This window comes from Atractosteus spatula, chromosome 2, assembly GCF_055471065.1.
Source record: "Atractosteus spatula isolate fAtrSpa1 chromosome 2, fAtrSpa1.hap1, whole genome shotgun sequence".
NCBI classification, from domain to species: domain Eukaryota; kingdom Metazoa; phylum Chordata; class Actinopteri; order Semionotiformes; family Lepisosteidae; genus Atractosteus; species Atractosteus spatula.
Window position 1 is genome coordinate 74,152,455 of NC_142707.1, and position 23,827 is coordinate 74,176,281.

General features: G+C 35.8%; 2 protein-coding genes and 1 pseudogene across 2 annotated transcripts; all 3 read right to left on the reverse strand.

Annotated features, from left to right (window-relative positions):
* Positions 1–842: 842 nt before the first annotated feature.
* On the reverse strand, positions 843–1,883 carry LOC148840284 (trace amine-associated receptor 1-like). The gene has a single exon (XM_088907384.1). The coding sequence runs from the start codon at positions 1,860–1,862 to the stop codon at positions 843–845; it is 1,020 nt and encodes a 339-aa protein (XP_088763510.1). The 5' UTR covers positions 1,863–1,883.
* Positions 1,884–10,759: 8,876 nt separating this feature from the next.
* On the reverse strand, positions 10,760–11,802 carry LOC148840285 (trace amine-associated receptor 1-like; annotated as a pseudogene).
* Positions 11,803–19,371: 7,569 nt separating this feature from the next.
* Positions 19,372–20,412, reverse strand: LOC148840286 (trace amine-associated receptor 1-like). The gene has a single exon (XM_088907255.1). The coding sequence runs from the start codon at positions 20,410–20,412 to the stop codon at positions 19,372–19,374; it is 1,041 nt and encodes a 346-aa protein (XP_088763381.1).
* Positions 20,413–23,827: the final 3,415 nt, after the last annotated feature.

Consider the following 23,827-nt stretch of genomic DNA (forward strand, 5'->3'; position numbering starts at 1 on the left):
GCTGAAAGGAGTCATATCCATAAGGCATTAATTATACGTTTAGAACAGAAAGGCTGTAGTGAATCCAGAAAAGGCGGTAAAAGAAGACTTCACAATGTCCTCAAGTTGTGACATGACCTGCTCTAATTAAAGTTGAGCTCTATGACATGTTCAAGCTTCAGTTATGCCACTAGCTGACTGTGACCAAGGATCCCCAAGCACAGCCACACTATTGACTGAGCACAATTGAGTGAGTTAAATGGCTAGTTTTCTTTCTGCTCCCTATCACACAGTGACATCTGAAGCCACCTAGGCTTGCAGGTATGATGTAGTCAGTAAAAGAAGCACCAATCACTGCATAACCTTCTGGAAAGAGGCTACTGTGCCTGTGAAGTATATACACTTTCCCATTCTCTCCTGTGTCTGGTGAGAGATACTATACATGGGAAACAGGCAATTGGATATTTCAAATGGGTGGTTATAAAACAAATAATAATTGTAAGTTTAACAGTGAAGAGAAACAAACATGGTTTTTATGTTCTCAGTCTATCTCCCTGACTATTCCAAATTTTTGAACCATACTGTAAAAGTGAAAGTTGTGTAAATATTTGCTTGAACCTTCCAGATTTTTACATTTATACTCATCCATAAACATTTTCTAAACTTTATTATTATTTTGTATTCTCACAGTGTGCAAAACAAAACAGTATGTGTCACAGCTGTGAAGTGAAATAAGAAATTTCAACTTGTATGTACAAGAGAAAATAACTTTTTTCTTTTCAAAATTTATGACCAGGAGAATATCATACGCAACTACATTATTATGCTTCCTATGACTATTAAAATATTACAATAAAAGATCTTTAATTTGAAATTAGTTTTGTTCTTGAAGAATTGGCTTGGAATATTTGACCAAACACAGTCATAACAAGAGCTTTTCTGAACCAGCTGTAAAAGAAAGCATAGACAAGAGGATTAAGTGTAGAATTTAAGTATCCTAGCCACATAAAAATGTCAAATAAAATGGGTGGAGTTGAATAATTAAAAATAGGATCCAGGCTACTACTCAAGAAACACGGCATCCAGCAGCAGAGAAAGACCCCCATCACTATTCCCAGAGCCTTCGCAGCTTTTCTTTCTGTCTTGCTTGAAGTCATTGTTTTGCTGCCTTCTGAGCTCTTACTCTGGGATACGAGGCCTTCAATTGCCCTGGCTTGTCTCATTGCTACAAGGAAAATTTTCAAATAAATTCCCAACATAATAAACCCAGGGATGTAAAACGCCAGCAGGGAACAAATCAGGCTAGATATTTCAGTCTGTATCAGAGTACAGCCCCCTACACAATATACATTCTCATAGTAGACATCTTCCTTCCCCTTTATATTTAACTCTAGAAAAATCAGTCCAAATCCAATAACAGCTGAAACACTCCAACTAATGACAACCATGTTAAGTGCAACAGAAATGTTGATTTTGGTTTTGTATTTTAGCGGTTCACAAATGGCATAATATCGATCAATTGAAATAAAGGAGAGATGCAAAATAGAAGTAGTGCATAACATGACATCTGTGCTGGAATGGATTTTACAGATCAAGTCTCCGTAGTACCAACAAGTTTCAAGGGATCGGACCATACTGGGAGGCATAACAAATCCTCCTAATAACAAGTCAGCAACCGCTAATGAGAGAACGAGAAAATTAGTTGGTGTGTGAAGCTGTTTGAAGTGAGCGATGGAGATGACGACAAACAAGTTTCCACAAACAGTAAAGAGAATAATTGCTACAAACATCATGTATATTGGAGTACGTACTGTGGTCAAATAAATGTGCTTTACACATGACTTATTCACAGATTCATAACAGAATAGTGTATTTTCAGTCATTCCAGTAAAGTTCAGAGTGTAGTTAATCCTATGTATCACAGGACATGTTTTTTTCTGTAAAAAGACAAACATAAGATTAAGTCATGTTGTTATATTTAGTATTATTGCATATTCAACATTTTCAAATATGATTTGAAAAGAACAGGCATTTACAGAGTATTTATCAACATCAAAATTGTCTTTATCACTGAGAATTAGAAACGAAACCACGGATGTGTAACCTGTTACTCCTTGAGATTATGGAAATTATATTTTTTTGTAATCACATAAACTGAGACAGGCTTCCCTGGCTTTATACTCCATTAGTTATTTCAATTTTGACACTGAAAATAATTCCCTTTCTTCTATAATGCTACATTTACTGATCATTTGTCTTCTTGCTTATAGGGATATCTGTTTTTTCATATCCCAGGCAAATATGCCACAGTTATTCAAAGTTTTTTCAACAAATTCATATATAGTTTAGCTATTCAACAACAGATTTTGTCATTTCAATCTTCAAATTTCCTTTTCCAATGTTAAAGGTTTTTACACATTTTTCACATGTTCACATTTTATTGTAAGTGTAGTATTACTTATCATAAACATAATTCTGTTTATGATGTATATGTACAGTATAATACCAAAGGGATGTACAGGATATCAGATTCTACTTGCATGTTTATATATGAGCCATTTTAAATTTAAGAAGCCAAAGCCAGGTTTATAAGCTAAAAGTGGTTCTGGACATTTATAACAGTATATATATATCCAGCCATCCATTCTCTAACCTCTTCAGGTCACAAGGGAGCAGGAGCCTCTCCCTCCAAGTAATTGGCACAAGGAAAGATATATATATATACATCAATTTAAAATAAATTAAAATATATTATTTTGAATATATATATTATACATATTTAGGCACACAGGATGTTCACATCCACATGCCGATTGAAGCATATTTATTAATATAACAAAAACAGCTTTAAACTGTTAAAAAAAATAAAGCTTAGAAATCTTAATAAATGGGCTCATGTATCCATTACTTGTAAAGACTAAACAGAAAATTATTTGATTTATTTGACAACTTTTAAAATATATGCAGATTTGACATTTAAAGGAAAACTCTTGAAAATGAGCAATGTCACACTTAAATTCTGTTTTAATCAAGTATTTGTATTAACATTGTTAATGTAAAGAGTAAGAGTTAATGTAAAGAGCACGCTTTGTAAAACAATATTTTTAAAAAGCATAATATAAAAGCACTACTCTGTTTAAATCAGTGGAAAAAATATTATGCCTCATTAAAAAACCTCCTTAATATGAGTTACTTAACACAAATAATATTTGCCACAAGTACTCCTATTCCCTATTTCTTTTTTTATGATATTAAAATAGTCCTTTTAAAGGTGCTAGGGTTATAAAGTGTTACCTTTCCTTAAAAGCTTACCTTATGCAGTTCTTAGGTGTTAATACGTCCTGTCGCTTTGTATGTGCCGTTTTTATACTAATAACCCTCCAAAAGCCCAGTGGCATCTCTCATTAATTACTACAGTATTTCCCTTTGGTGAGCAAACATGAAACCATGCCATTCGGCAAGAGCATTACCAAAAGGAACAAAGGTTTAATTGCTGTCACTTTCAAACACCTTGCTTGTTGCATAAAAATTGTGATTTATTCTTTCCGTTACAAATACTGCAAGCATATTTCAGCAATTTTCAACATAGAAATTATATAGATCTCTATTTTGATCAAAATGAACATATTTTAACCACAGCACACGTTATGACTCAATATGTTATTTCCATAATGGAACTGATGATCTGATGAGAGAAATTCTGCCAGAGCCTCACAACATTGTCCAACAATACTCTTCTTGTATCTAATTTTGAGCTACAGTATATGAACATAATTATATTGTTCAGGTGGGTAGCTGCGTCAGCATGCGTAGGCTGCAAAGGAACAAGTAATAGGTTTATTCCATGCTGAAAAAAAGAAGAGAGAAAACAACGTTTCGGCTGTGGAGCCTTCTTCAGGTGTCACACCTGAAGAAGGCTGCATGGCCAAAACGTTGTGTTTTCTCTCTTCTTTTTTTCAGCATGGAATAAACCTATTACTTGTTCCTTTGCATAATTATTGTAACCGGGTGGTTACGGAGTGGATATTTGAAATCTGACACTGAAATTGGTAGCTGTCGCTTTAAGACACGCATGTATGAGTGACATCAGTGTGCCAGTAATTGTGGAAGTGGACATCGTAAAGTTGAGCGTGGTGTGTGGCTCCGTGTGATGTGAATGCAGAGGTAAATGTTCAGAATTTAGTTGATGGTGTAGCTATCAAAAATGAAGTTTGGAAATCCTTGAAAGAGATGTATATTGTTGATATATGAGGGGAGGGTGACATATTAGTTAGACAAAATTGATTGATGTTAATGGATGAAGTGATCCCAACTGCCATGAGGTTCCAGTGCTGTGTGAGTGGGTTCGCGGGAATAATGTTCGTAACGGTAAATGGTCATACATTTTTGTTAGTTTGCATTTCTTTAACCATTGTTTGTGGAGGAAATGGTTTGTTTTATTCTTTGAGAATGACCTTATTCTGTTTAACTTGTTCAGAGCGTGTTAAAAGAAGACTGTGATATTCTGTGCGTCTTGGATTAGACGAGAGTAAAGAGTGAGTAGTTTTGGTTTTTTATATTTCTGTGATGTAATGGGACCAATGAAGAATGTGGCATTCAGACTAATGTGGAGTATTCCTTTCCTTAGGGAAATTGCCACTACCGTATTTTTTCTTTGTTTTTGTTATTTTAGTAGCACTTTGTGCATCCTGGTGTGTGTATATCTCCATGTATATCTATGTGAATCTTTCGGGTTAAAGGTTATACTGCATCCAATCTAAGTTCTGTAACAGAAAATAATACAACCACTCATTTTTATGATTTCATGCAGATCCAGAATAAAAAGAATCCCCATTTAAGTTTATTGTAGTACGGTGTGTTCTTTCCCGGGCTACATTATATTGTTATTAATTTCTTTAGATAAGAGATTCCTATTATATTCCGTATTAATCAAATTCTAGAAATGTCAATATAGTGTTCATAATATTTGCTATTTTAGTTTTTCAAAGAAATTTGTATTTGTTAAAAGAAAACTTATGGCAATAGCTGGGCTTCAACAAATAACTTCCAGCACGGAAAACACATGCCTAACCCATTACGCCACAGACCTAATCGTGTGAGAAGGAGTGAAACTAAAGCAGATATTTCCAAAGAAAGTGTACTACTGTGATAATTTGAGCTACAGTATATGAATATAATTATATCGTTATTAATTTCTTTAGATACACGAATCCATATCATATTCCCTATTAATCAAATTCTAAAAAATATGCTTTTGTTTACTGCAATAACGAGCGTATTCGCAGAAAAGGTTAAAACATGATAATTTTTTAAAAAGCATATAAACTTAATATAGTCAGAAGGAGCACGTAAGAACTTTTCCAAAAAACCCACAGTATGTAACCGAATGCGAGACTTTGATGCTTAAAATGTTTAGGACGAAAGTGGAATACTGATGTGTATTTTTTATTTAAACTACCAATACCAATATTCAATACTAAGTGGATTAAAACATGCACAGTAAAGAGATTAAATGATTAAATCTTTTCACTAACAACCAATGCACCATGAGTGCCCCTGTCAGTCATGTTGGCCAGCCAATCACGTACTGCGATACACCGCTGTGGACTGTGGGTAATTGCGTTCGGTACGGGGTTGAAAGTGCATTTTGAATAGCTGCATCTGTATGTAAAGGGAAAATAATTTCCCACAGGATTATATATATGTAGAGAGCAAGGTGTAGGAATAGGCACACTGAAAGACATGTAACCCACCTCCTGGCATGCGATGTTGCCAAACATCAAAGTTTTAGATTGACATTCTTTTTTGAGAATGGCTCTCTCAACAAATAATAATTACAATACAATTTAATTAACAAGTGCAACCAGATGCTGTAAGGGTTTTGTGAATTTACTGGGACAGTTTATTAATTGTAACAGTAGATCACGAGGTGATTCTTTTACGGCCATTAGAGGATCAATCATCAGAACAATCAGCAATGCACACACGTGGATTCAACTACACGGAATACATTAATGAATACATAAAATTGTGCATATAAAAACATATAACAGTCGGCCTGGATACAGATGGCAGATTTAACTGAGGGTTACAAAGATATTGTAGAATATCACAAGAGATACGAAACACAAAGAGATACAAATAAGGAATATGCTTCAGTATAACATTCGCTTATGCTATATCGTTAATCAGTCTCATTAATAGATTCTACACTCGATACTCATAAATAAATCCATTACTCATACGAATTAACTTGATATCCACCTGTGTTGAGATAACAATTGAATTCTCGTGATTCAATGTAGAATATTGGATTTACTTATCCAGTACGGATTTATATCTCCCGGCATGAACAGTGAACAACAGCTCACTGGTTGAGGCCAACCAGTTCTGCTGCTCGGAGTCAAGGGGAGAAGGAGAACTTTCTGCTGCTTTGTTGGCAGTGGTTCTCCTCAGGGACCAATAGTTAGCCTTGAGCTGAACTAGGAAACTCTCTCTGTGCACAAAGGGGTGACTGCGTCGACCAAAGCGAGTTACTCTTTATGGGGAAGAAATTTGGTTTACTTCCGGTGTAGTGGCTACTTCTGGATAAGAGTATCCAGTTGTCAACAAGAGTCCATTCGTATGGTCCATTGATCAGTCGGGCTTCTACTGTGGGTTGCTAGCATTTATAAGGTCTATGCTGCATGCTTGACCCCGAGCAGAATTCTGTCTTTCTGTTCGGGCTTCCCCCTGGCTCGGCTCATTGCTTGGAACACAAAGTTGCAAGTCCCACACTCAGACAACAGTGCTGGCAGTCACATGATTAAGTCTGAGAGAACGCGAGAGTGGACCGAGGCAAGCCTGAGGTCTGTGCACTCCTTTTTAATGAGAGACGATGCTGATTGGTCGAGAGTTTGGCTGGCATTCGGGACCCACGTTCCCACAGGTTCCTGATTGGTTGTTCACTTTTAGGAATGAGTAACATTGAACTCTGACCCTAGGACTGCAATCTGTCACGATCACTACTCCTCCTCTTATGGGGTGCTCCAGCCCTTCCTTGTTCTGCCCCATCACCTGCACCTGTTTCTGATTTCCGTTCCCCCTTATAAACCAGATGCAGACGTCACCCGAGGTTCCTCATTGAATCCCGTTTCGTGACAACCCGGGGTCCTGCTGCGTATGGTTTTAACCCTTCGTTCCTGATTCCCCCCACCAGTCCCGACCTGGCTCCTGGTTTTTAATTCCTTCGGCTGGATTGTCTGGCATTGGACTACTGTTTTGGCATCCCCGTTTTGGATTTCGTCTTTGATTGTTCGCCCCGGACTCACTTCCCCTGGACACCTGCTCACCTTGGACACGCCCCCCTGTCTCCATACCCTTCTTCTGCATGATTTTCTCCCTACTGTGTCGTCACCAACCGGATCATGTCGTCTGCATAGGGCCTGGAAAGAACTGTTCGTGACACAATCCAGATGTTCCTAAGAATCTCAGAGACAGATAGGCACCAGGAATGGCCATTGATCATGATAGTTGGGCCCATCCCCAATCTGGGATAGTTCCTTATCAGTCAGAAACACTTTAAATCAGAAATCACATGGAATGCTTTGCAGAGATGAGCGAGAGGGGCTGCTCTGGAAGATGCACAGCTACACTTAATTCTGTCTTATTAATAGGCATTGTCACTACAATGCAAATAAAAATGTTAACTCATGCAACAGCCACAGAGCCTCTAATGGATTTGGTCAATGAGTTCCACAGATGTGATCCTGAATGCAAGGAGTCTGCATATCGTTCACTTGAATTCAGTGAAATTTACAGAGGATAGGAGTGATGTAATGATGCAAAGTACTTAATTAGAATACAAAATGCAAAATTCAAAAATTCTTATAGTTCTATCAAATGCTTTGTAGGTGTAAATAAAACTTCAATAGTTCAGTCAAATTCTAATGAAGAAATGAGCTGACAAATATAAAAGGATAGCATACTTTCACTCACCTGGCAGAGGAAATAACAGTGCTGGTCGGAGAAACCCAAAACACCCACCCAGATTTTCAGAAAACTGAGCTAAAAGCAAATAACCTCAGCTGCAAATTCCTAGGAACCAAGCAGAGCAGATATTCCGTGAATGACAAGCACGTATGATGCAGGCTTGAGTTTGTTTGATTGAGTAGATTCAGTTATTCAGTGTTTTAGAGGAAGTGAATGAGAAGCATGTATAATGCTGGTGACAGAATGGAAGTCATCAAATAGGTGGCAGCACTACCACTAGATCAGCTAGTTTGAGATGGAAACTCTGTGTTAGGCAGCAGACAATGGAGCAGTGAAACACAGGACTAGCCTGGCACGGAAGTAGGAAAAGAGCTACTGCTTACTGAAATTTGCTAGATGGAATGGATAAGAACTTATTTTAAGCTGAACTCCCAAAAAATGTCAGTTATGTACTGTATGCAGTTTGAAACTCTAGGTAGGGAAAGATATAAGGCCCAATATCACACCAGTTGGACACCAGCCAAGGGGGGTGGAAAATAGGATGGAACAAAACCCATTGCCAGCAACCGGGAAGCAGATACCAAGGATGGCTATGCCTGTGAACCAGAACATCTGGATCTGGTACAGATTAACACCATGTACTCATACCCACTGGACAGAATGGGTTTCAGTGACCAAAGGCTTCTGCAGAGACAGTGAAAACAGGGACTGAAGAGATGGGAGAGACAAAACAACAGATGATTCCTGGGACTGTAGGTGTGGTGGGTTGGACACCTCACTAAAAACACAAGAAAAAAGGAGAAGGAGAGAAAAGTAACTGAGAAAAGGATGAGAGAATAGGGAAAATGGGAGACAAAACTCCCTCTGCTTTTTGGATTTTCTGGAAAGACTGACAACAGACAACATCAAGAGAACTGAAAGAAAAACAAACATAACATAGAGGTACTGTAGCAGAGCTACTTGTTTTTGGTGGAGGGATGAGGCTGAAGAGGCAAGAAATTTTCTGGCTTATAGGTTGGATCTCCTATCCATATCCTTCTGACAGAGCACAGAGTATAAGAAAAATTTACATAGTGCTATGTTATTTAAAGGGAAGTGGAAGTACAAGACTAGAATTTGACCTCGTCCTTAAGTTCTGTTTAGCTAAACACCATACTGTATGTTAACACCAGTGTTTAAAATCAGGTCCTGGCATGAGCTGGAAAAGCCATGCAATTTATTAAAGTACACGGAGTTTGTATGTTCTCCCTGTGTTTGACCTTGAATTGGATGAAGCAGTTAGAAAAGAAATGGATGGACCAAAATACCCCCACTATAATTAGAAATAATTTTATGAATGGACAGTTTAATAATACTATAATAATCAGGAAGTAAGCCAAAAATAAGGAAGAAGTGCAGTATATGTGAATAAAGTGAATCGTTAACTGCAATTCTATTTTCTAAGGCTTAATTTATAGCTGATAGCTCATTGAACTGATTGGAAATCAGAATGTTAAGCGGCATATGTAACATGTTGTATACTGTAAGTGCACTTTACCTGATACACGGTGTAAATTTTGTAGACTAAAATCACGACAAAAATGTTCGTCAGAGACCTGTTTTTCATTTTAGTTAACAAAGATGAGACACTCAGAAGAATAATCCACAACGGCAATGACAAAGACGAAATAGTTTTGCATTTTTGTTGAGTGAACTTGTTTGACTAAAATGCATGCTTAAAGGGATTTTGCCACATCAAGTGCACCATTTGCACATTTAGTTTCTGTCTGGCAAACAGTGGGCTGGCTGTAATGGGTATAATCCCAGGACTGCTGCTGTATGTGGACTGCATGTTACCTTGGGGCTACTATTGTGTGAGAATTGCAAGTATCGGAGTGTGCCATTCTCTGTCCTTTTCTCTTTTGGTTTCTAACTGTCTCTTATTTCCAGCCAGTCTTTTCCACACCTATGAATTCCACACGTTATGAATTCTGATTGTTTGTTAATTAATTGGTACGCAGATAAACAATGAGATGTATACACTGTACTAATTAGATTAAATAATAAAATTAGAGCACCTCTCTTAGAAAAAGAAAAGCCACAGAGATATAAGAAATTATCCATGCTGGAAGAAAAAGGTCTGGAGTCTGGCAATACTTCATATATGATGAATAAATCATTTTTATATTGTAAAACATTACTGTCACAGAAGCCGGGGGATAGCCATAGAGAGAGACCGGCGAGACAGTAGGACCCTATGCATAGTGGTAAGAATGGAACGAATGAGAGGGTTCTCCGGGCTCAAGATATTGGGTGGAGTCAGAATGAGACATAAGCCCTCAGATAGCGGATGGAGGCAACCTGGTGAGGCGAGCCTCTCGACAGCCAATCCCAATGCTGAGCAAGGAGGAAAACGAGACCCGGAAATATAAAGCCCCAGACACAAGACACACCGGAAGTACAAGGAAAGCACAGGGAAACTAGGAACAGGACAGAGCAGGAGCGCCCTCTGGCTGTGGAGGGCGTGACAATTACTGAAGATAAAACAGAAAAAATACAGTGATATTTGAAGCTATTTGTAAGATTTTCATTGGTTGCATTACAAAGCACAGTTCTGTCCAAAAAATTTAATTTATACTCATCAACAAACATTTTCTTAACTTTAAATTTATTTTTGTATTCTCACAGATTTTGTGTGGGAAACAGTATAGTATACAGTAGGTCAATCAGCTGGGAAGTGCAATAATAATTTTCAAATTTTATGACCAGGAGAAAATAACACACAACTACATTATTTTGCTTTATATTAAAATATTAGAATAACAGATCTTTAATTTGTAATTAGTTTTGTTCTTGAAGAATTGGCTTGAAATATTTTGCCAAACACAATCATAACAAGAGCTTTTCTGAACCAGCTGTAAAAGAAAGCATAGACAAGAGGATTAAATGTAGAATTTAAGTATCCTAGCCACATAAAAAAATCAAATAAAATGGGTGGAATTGAATAATTAAAAATAGGATCCAGGTTACCACTCAAGAAACATGGCATCCAGCAGCAGAGAAAGACCCCCATCACTATTCCCAGAGCCTTTGCAGCTTTTCTTTCTGTCTTGCTTGAAGTCATTGTTTTGCTGTCTTCTGAGCTCTTACTCTGGGATACAAGGCCTTCAATTGTCTTGACATGCCTCCTTGCTACAAGGAAAATTTTCAAATAGATTCCTAACATAATAAACCCCGGGATGTAAAATGCCATTAGGGAACAAATCAGACTAGATATTTCAGTCTGTAACAGAGTACAGCCACCTACACAATATGCATTTCATAGACATCTTCAATCCCTTTAATATTTAACTCTAGAAACATCACTCCAAATCCAATAACAGCTGAAACACTCCAACTAATTACAACCATGTAAAGTGCAACATAAACAGTGATTTTAGTTTTTTATTTTAGTGGTTCACACACAGCATAATATCGATCAATTGAAATGAAGGAGAGATGGAATATAGAAGTAGTGCATAACATGACATCTGTGCTGGTATGAATTTTACAAAACAAGTCTCCATAATACCAGCAAGTTTCAAGGGATCGGACCATACTAGGAGGCATTATAAATCCCCCTAATAGAAAGTCAGCAACTGCTAATGAGAGGACAAGAAAATTAGTTGGTGTGTGAAGCTGTTTGAAGTGAGCAATGGAGATGATGACAAACAGATTTCCACAAAGAGTGAAGACAATAACTGTTATAAGTATCAGATACATTGGAGTATGTACTGTGGTCACATAAACATGTTTCAGACATGATTTGTTTACAGAGTCGTAACAGAAGTGTGTATTTTCAGTCATTCTAGTGAAGTTGAGTGTAAAGTTCATTCTGTGTGGTCCCAGGATGTGTGTGAAATTTTTGGTTCCTGTAAAAAGACAAAATTAACATTAAGTGATGTTACTATTGAATATAATTACACACCTTACCATTTCAAATACGATTAGTAAATGCACAGGCAGCTATTTATCAAAATCAAAATTGTCTATATCACTGAGAATTTGAATTGAAACAATTGTTGTGTAACCTGTTACTCCATGACCATTTTTCTAGATGGAAATGTACATTTTCTGCAATTACATAAACTGAAATTTACTTGCTTGGCTGTGGACTCAATTAGTTAATTCAATTTTGGTATTATTGAAAATATATTTTTTTAGTAATTTCTCCTATAATTATATTTATAATTATAATTATATTAATTTAATAATTTCTCTTATAATGCTATGGTAACTGAGAATTTTTCTTGTCATAAAAATAAAAAGACCAAAGAAAAGAAAAGGTTTTTAGATACTCTAAAATAGATTGTGTTTACCATTTGTATCTTCAAATTTTATTTACAATCCTATGGTTTTTCTCAGTGTTCATACCTTCTTCATAGCAGCTTCAATAATGATATAATTTCTTATTAAAAACATAGATGTGAATTTATAGACTGTATCTTGAGTATTATACCATAGCGATGAATATTAGATTTCACTTTATATTTGACTTTATATTCATAAATATAAAACACATATTTATATGAATCAATTTATTTTCTAAGCACTTCATCCGATGCAGGGTCACAGGGAAGCCAGAGCCTATTAAGGTAAGCACTGGGCGCTAGGAGGGAAGTATATGTAACTAAATACTGTATAAATCAATAAATATTTGATTAATTGATAAGAATACAGCTTAAAGCTTAAAATCCTTTCAAAATCTATTCAGATAATCCTTATTATAAGGATTATATATCCCTAAATCATAAAGGTTAAACATAATTAATCATTTTATTTACTGAACAATTCAAAATTTCTCTTGTCAAAATGTCAAAATGAATCTCTTAAATAATGAATTTCACTTGGTTCTTACAACACGTTCAGTGTCAAAAGAATATTACATTATTAATACAAAGAGTAACAAAATATATACTTTATTAAAACAATACTTTTAAATAGCTTCAAACATATAAAACATTTCTATATTGAAGTCATTTAAGTTCTGTTAGCAGCTCTAAGTATCAATCACTCTGGACTGTGTAATTTTTGCAAGAGTCTCCTACTGTAGCTCATATACTGAAACCTGAAATGGATTAAACTGCTATAACAATTTCCTTTCATAATTCCATCCCTTTGTATAGAAAATATTATGTATTTAGTATTTTGCTATATTAGTATATAGTATTTTAGTATTTTATAAGACTGTATTCTCTTTGTGTTTGTAGTGCAAATTTTAGGCGAATCATAATAAAAGGCATTTACTGTATCATATTAAAAGAGTCCTTTAAGATGACTGGATTACAAAGTCTTACCTTACCGTTAAAGCTTTCCTTATTCAGACATCTGGTATCAATATGTCCTGAGTCTTTGTATGTGACATTTTATATACTAATCATCCTTCAAAAGCCCAGTGGCATGAACTTGTGTTTACTCATTAATCACTATCTCTTTCCCTTAAGGAACTACAGTATTCCCCATTGGTGAGAAAACATGGTTTGGTGCCATTATGCAAGAACTTTACTAAAAGGAATAAAGGTTAAATTGCTCTCACTCACAAATACCTTACTTATCCGAAAAGCATTTTATTGAATCTTTCCATTACCAATACAACCAGCATATTTAAGCAACTTAGATACAATATTAGATAATTATTTAGATATACATTTTAATCAAACTGACCATATTTCCACTCCAGCAGTTTTTAACATGTTATTTCCATAAGGGATGGATGATTTGAGGAAACCTGTTTTACAAGTAACACTAATAGTTGTATGTATATTTCTCACTAAAGTAACAGAGGTTGTCTTGCATACTTAATTTTGAATATAATGATTTTTAAGCTAAAACAACTCAGATATTAATACATATGAGTAAAAATGCAGCATGCATTCTTTCAAACAAAACGAGCTTCTCTGCATACTACATGAATATTGACTGATATGTTTTATTGGAAAAAATAAAGGTATTTTAAAAGATACATATCACATATCACAAAGTTAACAAAATGCCTGAAAAAAGATAAGTGCAATATCAGAAATATAAATGAATGAGGTGCAGACAGAATAAAATATGAGTAGATTCTCATATTTCATTGAATAAATTAGTATGAAGGAATTATGTAAATAGTGGTGAAATGAGCCCAGGATTTGTGGGCTTGTCAGAATTGAGGAAAGTGAATATGCAGGTGCAGCACTGGCAGGAGAATATTGATGACGTCAGGCCACAGTTAGATGCTGAGTGCATATAAGGTAAGAGCAGGTACTCAGGATACTCTGAGGAAGAGATAAGAAGACACTTCAAGGACTCAACCTTTGAATAATTCTTAGGAGCAGGAAAGACTTTTATGGTAAAGTAGAAAAAAAATATACACAACTTCCAGGCAACCGCTATGATCCTAAGATATGGATTTTTCAACATGGAGTTTAATACAAATCAAATATAGGCTGGAGTTTGTAGGTTTAATGGTCTGCAAGCTTAATCAGAAACAGACAGAAAAAGGTAAATAAAGGAGAGCAGAGTTAGTGGGATTAGAAAAAAAGAGAGAGTACTGCATTACATGGGCAGCTTGTTCAATTATTTTGTCAACTGATGTGTGTAGAGAAAATTTCCCAAGCGACTATGTATATACTGTATAAGGTGTAGATAGTTTGAACTCACTTTCTGGCATGCAATGTAACACAATGGCTAACATTTAGATTGGCAATCCATTTTGAGGATGGCTTGCAAATGTTTAGCTAATTTTTGTAAGGCACACAATTGTCTATAGGTTTTATATTCTGTATAGTGAGATTGATGTCTATGGCAGGTGTATTGAAGCTGATGTATCATCCAGCTTCAGGCAGACCACTTTATTAATGAATGGCTAACAACTGAGGTCATGCTGCATTTTGACAATAGCTTACTCAGTATATAATTGTCTTACTCCAGGAACCCATAAACATTTCCACAACAAGTTCAGGCCATTTATCAGTGTGCTCTATCGGTCGTCTAATCCATCATCCCATTAATCATCCAGTTTAATTCTCCCTATTTAAAACCTGTAATGCCACTGGAATGGTGCTCTGACATTGAGGTACCTCAGGAAGTGATGCACTCAGTTCTGCTCTGAAAGACATGTCAGCCCAAAACCTTGAAATCCCCATAAATTCTGAGATCTAAAACCTGGGACCTGAGACCTGGAAACTAAAACCAGAAACCTGCCTGCAATCCGAACAGCCAGCACTGATCCAGTGGCATCATCCTGCAACCACCTGGCAGTCTGCTGTATCCACAGTTCATTCACTCGGTCTGCAATGACTCCATTCCCATTCATCCTCAGCTTTCTCCAGCAAGTCCCAAGCACCTTCAACCTCAGCTTTGTCCCCCCAACAACAGATTCCCTGCATGCCAGTAACCATGGGTGTCAGCATCAACTAGCTGCAGTGTAACAATAATAATGACAATGGAATTTTATAAATGGGTGCTTTTCAAGAAATTCAAAGTACAATACAATAATAATCATAATAGCAGAAATACAATGCATATGAAGAAAGCAGAATAAACTGACTTGAAGAAACTGTGTAAAACAGTTACAGTATACACTAAAAGCTTTGGTGAAAAATTGTTTTGAAAGTGTCGATAGTTACAGAGGCTTTAAAGAATTTGTTCAAGGAACTCCACAGATGTCATCTTGAAAACATGCAGGGTCTGTTACCCATAGTGCACAGCCTGGTCAGATCAGATTCATCAGAATAAAAAGGCCTGAATCAGTAGGTGTCTGATTAAGATCTGGACTACACATTTTTAAAACTCTGGATCTTGACCATTCAGTGCCTTATAAATGAGTAGGAGAACCTTTAGTCTTCACTGTGATACGGTGTGATCTACAGAGGATAGTAGTTATGTGCAAGTGCAAAGTACTCAACTAAAAAACATGCCCCTATACTATCGGAAAAATGTTTAAATCAGGTCCTGGCATCATCTTACCTAGCAAGAACATTTATGAGACACCAAAATGCCCTTCTATAGTCAGAAGTTATTCCAAGAATGGTCATGTTGTTTCTTCATTACTGGAATATTTTAGTGCCAGTTCAATTTTAGTGGCATAATAAATGGTATGGCTGAGCGGTCTGTGGCTCTGTGCTCATGACGTAGTCTCTTAGATTGGGATCCCCTGATAGTCTCACAGCTGTGTCTCATTCTATAAACAAAATAAAGCCAGATATTCTATTTTTGTACTCTGTATTCTAAAAACAGTCTAAATATAAATATTTTGACTCAGTCTAAAATATTTTTATTACTACTGTAAATTTCAGGGTTGGTTTGGTTGTCTGTAAATGACCTCCTCTTCTTTTTAATTATTCTCATGTTCTTATTACAAAGAGCTGAAAAGGTGGATTTGAGTAGGATCATACAGTAGGAATAGTGTTCAGGACATAAATAGTGGTTTCATTGAGATTATCAACTCAGTTATATAATGACAATTAATAACAGTGAAATGAGAGAAACTAAACTCTGAGAAAGCAGGAGGTATGGTTTTCAAAACTATAGGAGGCAGGATCAGCAACTAGTTGTGAAATAATTGCATGAATGTGTCCCATTGTTAAGTAAAGTAGGGAAATGGTAAGGACAATCAGAATCAAGCATTTTATTGAATCTGGAGCAGGGAATTGAAAAATTACCCTCTCAATAAGACTGGAATTCAAAAAAAGATTTGATTGGCTTAAGAACAATTCTATGCCTGCCAATGTTATTCCTAAGCCTAGATAAAGAATCACATATTTATTACAATATTATTTGGATATTTGTAGTTGTGAAGGAAGTCATAACTGTGAATCATTCACTAAATGTAATGAAATTCAATCAGGTATACTGTCTAAAATGTTGGTTAACACTATTACTCTTGAAATGTTTATTTTCACTTTTGAACAGCAGCAGTAGTAGTTATTAAGAGTATTTGAGTGTTGTTTTTTTATAGTCATCCTCCATGTAGTGCCTCTATTGTTAATTATTATTATATCTGTTTACTTTCAAATATTTTACTTTTCTGTCTTGTCATTGCATCTTAAACATAAAACCCGGAAAGATCCAGGATTTTCAAAACAATGAATTCAGGGTATTTTATGTGTGAAACCACATAAGGCTACGCTATTTGCCAAATATGGTGGAATGTTTCCTCAATCATGTCTTTAGGTGTGGTGTAAAAAAGAAGCAAAATAATTTTAGATAACATCTAAATATTTAACAAACAGGACTTGTTAGTGATTTAAAATCATCGCTGGTGGTGAAAAACTATAGTGCTATCCTGAATTATTTAAATCTTCACAATGTTCCCAATTCTGCTGCTGAAAGAAGATTTTCTGGAGCTTTTAGAATGGGCAGGTTAGGAGAGAGCCCCTAGCCCATTCCAGACCACTAGATAGCTTTTGAGAAAAGCAGGTGCCCAAAAGAATACAGGACAAAACACAGTTCAAGTAGTGAGGCAGGATGATGAGAGTGCAGACCCCACATATTAATGGACCACATGTGTCATAAAGGACCCTGATTTGTTTGGCAGCTGTGAAACATTCGCCAATGACTACAGATGCTGAGGCGTAGAGGTGAGGCTGAGTCCTCAGAGGCTGAGGTGGTGCCAAAGTTCCCCTGTTGAAGAAGAAGAGGATGAGGATGAAGCAGAAGGCTTGACAGTCCAAGTCAGCGGAGTGACTGTCCTCAGTAGTATGGTAGGAAGTTGACCCAACAACTGTTTGTCTAGTAGTAGTGCATGAAGAAATATAACCATTTCCAATGTGTCATTAAGTAGTTGGAAGGAGCTCAATCCATTTACAGTCTGTCATGGAGTAATATGGGAGGAGCTCAATCCATTCCCAATGTGTCCTTAAATATCGCAGAAGCAGCTCAATCCAGTTTCATTTTTTTACTGAAGGAAAGCAGGAAAAGCTCAGTCCATTCCTGGTGTATCACAAAGAGGGGGAGAAGACCAACCTGTCCCCAGAGGAGATGGAAGAGCAGCATCCTGTGTTGTACCCAGAGGTCAGGGATTTGTTCCCCTTCCACCAGAACCAGAGCCAGACTACAAGCTGCAACTGTTGCTCTGAAACAAGACTCAATATTGGTGTCCATTTTAAAGAATACAATGTTTAAATCAAGATAATGCTCTGGCATCAATTTTGTTAGTTTTTTTATTATAGTTCATTTTAAATTTGCATTGATCTGGACTAATTTCAAATGGTAATATACCATCAATAGATTAAGAATATGTTCAGAACAGTGTTAACCAAAACGATATCCTGTATGCTTAGATATTTTTGAATACCAAAAGGTTAGGATCTAACAGATTAGGAGACAATGAATTATCTTAATTAAAAACAACATAAGCAACATTTTTTTATATTTGAGAATTTTAAAATTTCATAAAGTTAGATTTATTTTAGAAAACGAGGGACATTAAATAGGTGTGTATTTCTGAGCTTTTATGTACTATTTGTGCCCATTTTAAACAAAGACATTTGTAATATTATATGAAGTTTATTGATTGTTTTCCATAGATTTCTATACATGGATCTCCCCAATGTGTATAGTTTATATAAAGAATAAAATAAAGATTATTTATGTTTAATCAAATAAATATTTAAATAAATATTCAAACTTCATTTTCTACTTAAAACTTGAAGAAATTGAATATAAGTTCCTTATAGAGAGCTGATTACAGTATTAAAGAGCAACATACTGTATTAGGACTACATAAAACATTAAAAGGACCTTATGTCCACAGGGGAAGAACAAATTGGAACAGCTTTCATTCAACATTAGGAAAAGAATCTGGTATCATTAAGTTGCACCAGTTTTCTCAAGGTTTAAAGGAAACATGACAGTGTAGTGCAAGCAAGGCTTATTCTCTTTAGTAAAGCAGTAATGAACACTGAGGAAGAGGGCTACCTGTTAAACCATGTCATGTTTCATATTTGAATTGTTGCTTTGGGAAGCATTGGCCTTTAAATTCTTTATAGTGATTACAGGAATGCAATTGTACATTCATATAAACCCATATATTGAGACATCAAATAAAACACAGCTGCTCCCCATCTCCCCACAGCTTTCCTAGTGAAATGAGCTATGCTGTTCATTAAGAGATGCAAATGCAATAGAGAAAAACGTGATTACAGTAAAAATATTTTTCTTTCTCATGGTCTCTCTCTGCATGGTTTCTAAAATTTTAGAACAGTTCTAGAGGAGTCAAAATGTATTTTTTTCATTTTGGCTAAATGTTAAAGAAAAATCTTTCTGCATCTTTCATTTATTTCTCTCAATAAAAGTGATAGTAATTGTATAGTAATTAATAAAATTTCAGTTTCTTTGTGACAATCACAATGTTATCACAGCTAAAAAGTAAATCTTAATTCATTAAATATTATATAATTAACATGATTAAATAACTCTTTAATCTGTAATTAGTTTTGTTCTAGAAGAATCAGTTTGAAATATCTTGCCAAACACAATCATACCAAGAGCTTTTCTGAACCAGCTGTAAAAGAAAGCATAGACAAGAGGATTAAATGTAGAATTTAAGTATCCTAACCACACAAGAGTGTCAAGTAAAACAGGTGGAACTGAATAATTAAATATAGCATTCACGGTATTACACAAGAAAAATGGCATCCAGCAGCAGAGAAAGACCCCCATCACTATGCCCAGCGTCTTTGCAGCTTTTCTTTCTGTCTTGCTTGAAGTTGTTTTCCTGCTGTCTTCGGAGTTCTTACTCTGGGATACTATGCCTTGAATTGTCCTGGCTTGTCTCCTTGCTACAAGGAAAATTTTCAAATAGATTCCTATCATGATAAACCCAGGGATGTAAAAAGAGAGTGTGGAGGAAATCATGCTTGATGCTTCACTCTGTATCAGAGCACAGCCACCTATACAATAAAATGTCTCATAGTAGACATCTTCCATTCCCATTATATTTAACTCTAGAAATACCATTCCAAATCCAGTAACAGCTGAAATACTCCAACTAACTGTAATCATGTTAAATGCAACACAGACGTTAATTTTAGTTTTGTATTTTAGCGGTTCACATACAGCATAGTATCGATCAATTGAAATGAAAGACAGATGCAAAATAGAAGCAGTACATAACATGACGCCTACGCTCTCATGAATTTTACAAAACAAGTCACCATAATACCAGCAGGTTTCAAGGGATCGGACCATACTGGGAGGCATTATAAATCCTCCTAATAACAAGTCAACAACCGCTAGAGAAAGGACAAGAAAATTGGTCGGCGTGTGAAGCTGTTTGAAGTGTGCTATGGAGACGATGACAAACAGGTTTCCACAAATTGTAAAGATAATAGTTACCCCAAAGAACAGATACATTGGAGCACGTATTGCAGTCAAATACACATGTCTCAGACATGACTTGTTTACAGAGTCATAACAGAACTGTGTATCTGCAGTCATCCCAGTTTGAGAGAAGTTCATGTTGGGCAGTTGATTGTGTGAGAAAAGTCCCCTCCTGTGGAAAGACGAAAAAAGTATCCAAATGAATATTTTCTTTAACTTGGAATTTTTGGATTTTATAATTTATCATTAGAAGTATTCTATATATATATATAAATCACAATTATAAAATCACATATTATTGATTTTCATGTTGTTAATAGACCTTTACGTGTTTTTGACAAGTTACATTTTTGTTCTTTAAATATGCATGTACTCTAGTCATACAGTAAAATTTCTAGAAATAAATGGTTGGACATCAGTGTATTATTGGTGCAAATGTGTGCTTAATTTCAGCCAACAAAAAATGGTTGGTTATGATATTATTAATGAGTGAGATGGAATTGAATCATGGAGTTAAAATATTACAGTATAAACCAATAGGCTTCTATAATGAGCTTGATAATTACAAAAAAAAACTGTTTTTTTTTTCATTTTAAAACAAAAGTAAAAATAAAAAAAATGTCATTTGCGTCTTTAAATTCTTTGTGCAGTTTTACAGGTGTTCATAATGTGCACAAGGTATGCTCTAAGTAATTACAATAAATATAAAATATTATTACTCCTGTGATACTTATGAAAAACCCTTTTCTGTTGCTTTCTGATTACATGATTCTTATTATATATTAGATAGATCAAGCTGTAACCTCTTGTACATAATTCACCAGTGTTACTGTACTGTACACTTGCTGGTTTTGAATTAATTATAAATGAGAATGATAGAAGTGAAGCTGAAATTTACAGAAATCAATAGGTTTCTCATTTATTGTTAATTAAGCTGGTAACTGTGAAAAATGTCTGTTAAGTGGCCAATTCACAAATGCAAGAGGGAAGATGCATTTTTAATTTGTGCAAAATGTATGATAAATATATTAAATATAAATATCATAAATAATTCTTAAGAAACTATGTGATTTATTAGCACAAGAAAAAAAGAACACTAACTTCATGTTTTGGTATTTTAAAGCTTAAAATTGATGCTGGAAATTAAAAAAAAACTCAATTTCAAGGTAAAAATAAGGTATTAAAGCCATAAGGAAATAAGATAAAACGTCTATACAAAATAAGTGCAGATTACCTCAAGTACAGGCTTTAGACTTACTTGAAAGTTATTTTAAGTATATCAATGTTCTAATGTACAGAAAATTCACATTTTCTTAATTTTACATGATTAATACTACGTTTTCTGAAAACTATGTAAAAAAATTAAAGGTGTTAAAACAGGAAATTCTGTGCAACTTCTGAATGTAGTCTGGCATATTGCTTTATCACTACAATTGTTTAACTATATACAGTATACTGTACTTAACTGCTGTAATAAAAAGCATACTATTTTTAAATGTACATTATTAGATATTATTAGTCACAATATACTAGACTTTCTCTCCTATCTGTAGTGCCAATTTCTAATGATTCCTTATAAGCTAATATTATTATGAATAATAAGAAAGTAATGAAAAACAGCAGGTCTTTAACAGTGTTGTATTACAAAGTCTTCCAGGCTTACCTTACTCAGACGTCTAGTGGCAATGTGTCCAGCAATTTCGTAGAGGCTTTTTTATACATTAACCATCCACCAAAAGCCCAATGGTACATCTAGCTACATCCAGAGCTGTTCTGGCTCTCATTAATTGCTGACAAGACATTTCATCATTATTTTACCTTATGGAGCTACAGTATTCCCCATTGGTCAGCAAACAAATGAACTGGTCATTACATACAGTATTACTAAAATAAACTAAAGCTTAATTATCATTACCCTCTAACATTCATTTTATTTACATATTCCAAATTTCCAGTAATAACATTATTCAAAAAATGTTTTTAGGGTAAATTACCACATATAACCCATATTAATTGAGTGATTTGGAAACTGAACACTGAAGTCTCTTTTCTAAATTGAATGGAAGTGCTTTTCCAGTAAGCTTTATGAATGTCTGCCTAGTTTATTGGAAATTGTTTACCCTTCAAACACAATCTGCTTTATTTAGTTGAAAATTAATATTATTTATATTATTGGTTGCTGCTGAACACAGTGAGGTCATTCATTTATTAGGAAATGTTAAGATCACATTGACTGAGATTGACACTCTACAAGTCTCAAAACTACAAGTCTCTCAAGTCCATTCTGAGAAATCTGTGGTCTTGTATGAATGGCCCATGTGGATGCATTGGCAGGTTTGCAAATCCTAATGGCATGACTGACATTATTATGGACCCTGACAAGTACACATTCCTTGTTTGCTAGTTTGTCCAGAAGTCAGGAGAAAGGAGTGGCAGTCTGAGACAGGGACACCTGAGGAGAAGGGTATGTCTGACTACGAATACTTGCCCATCACTCGGAAGGAGTTGTAGTAGATAGTGACAAGAACCCTACAGTTTTTAGCAAGAATCCCAGTACCACTGTCAGGGTCTTGAAGGGAAAAGCAGGTACTTTCATTCACCAAAACCCACATAAGATATAGATAAAAAAGATGGGTCTTCAATCTTTGGCGCGCAGTTGCTCAGGCTCAGTCGTGAGAGGACAGATATGTGGGCTCGATACCCCAAAATAATGTCTGTAATAATATGTGGCAGAAAGTCTATCAAAGTACTGCAGTAATTGGACCTATAAAGACAGATGAAAAATCTGTATGTTACACCTACTCCCCAGGTTATGTAAGGGCTCGGATCTGTAAGTCATTACCTAACCTGACTCTTACATATAGTAAGTTGGGAGTGATCCTTTCTTAGCTATTGCATGAATACATATAAAGAATTACCATTCATGAAATTAGAGCAGTCATTCTGTAACGAAAGCGTTCTTTCCGGACCCTATGCGGATGACATGATCCAGGGAAAAGTGAAGAAAATATGGGGGAAAAAGGCATGCAGGAGACAGGAATGAATACAGGGGGGCGTGTCCATGGAGTGCTGGTGGTCGGGGAAGGTGTGGCCAAGGCAAACAATCCGGGGATGAGTCAAAAGTGGGACCCAAAGACAGAGCAAAAGTCCAAAGCCAGGCGATCCATCCGGGAATAACGATTAAAAACCAGAACCAAGTCGGGACCGGCAGGGGAAACAGGAACGGGAACAGAAACTAAAAGCATAACAGAGCCAGAAGCATCCAGGTCGCATGATGCGGAAACCAATGCAGGGCCCGGATTGGCATCAGCGTCTGGCTTTTAAATGGGGCTGGAAGGAGGCTGGAACAAGGGGCAGGTGCACAAAATCAGGTCCAAAATGAAAGAGCCGGAGCGCCCTTAAGGGGGAGGGACTACAATCGTGACACATTCCTTATTGGCCAGCTGTGTCTGTGAGTGAGAATGGAGAAACAGGAGAACAGAATTAAAGGCTCACCAAGGATTTATTGTCCTTTAATGATGACAAGTGTGGTGCTGTTCATGAAGCGGGGATA

Excerpts from the sequence above, each read along its gene's own strand:
- LOC148840284 (XM_088907384.1), bottom strand. The coding sequence starts at position 1,862 with ATGACTGAAAATACACTATTCTGTTATGAATCTGTGAATAAGTCATGT.
- LOC148840286 (XM_088907255.1), bottom strand. The coding sequence starts at position 20,412 with ATGAACTTCTCTCAAACTGGGATGACTGCAGATACACAGTTCTGTTAT.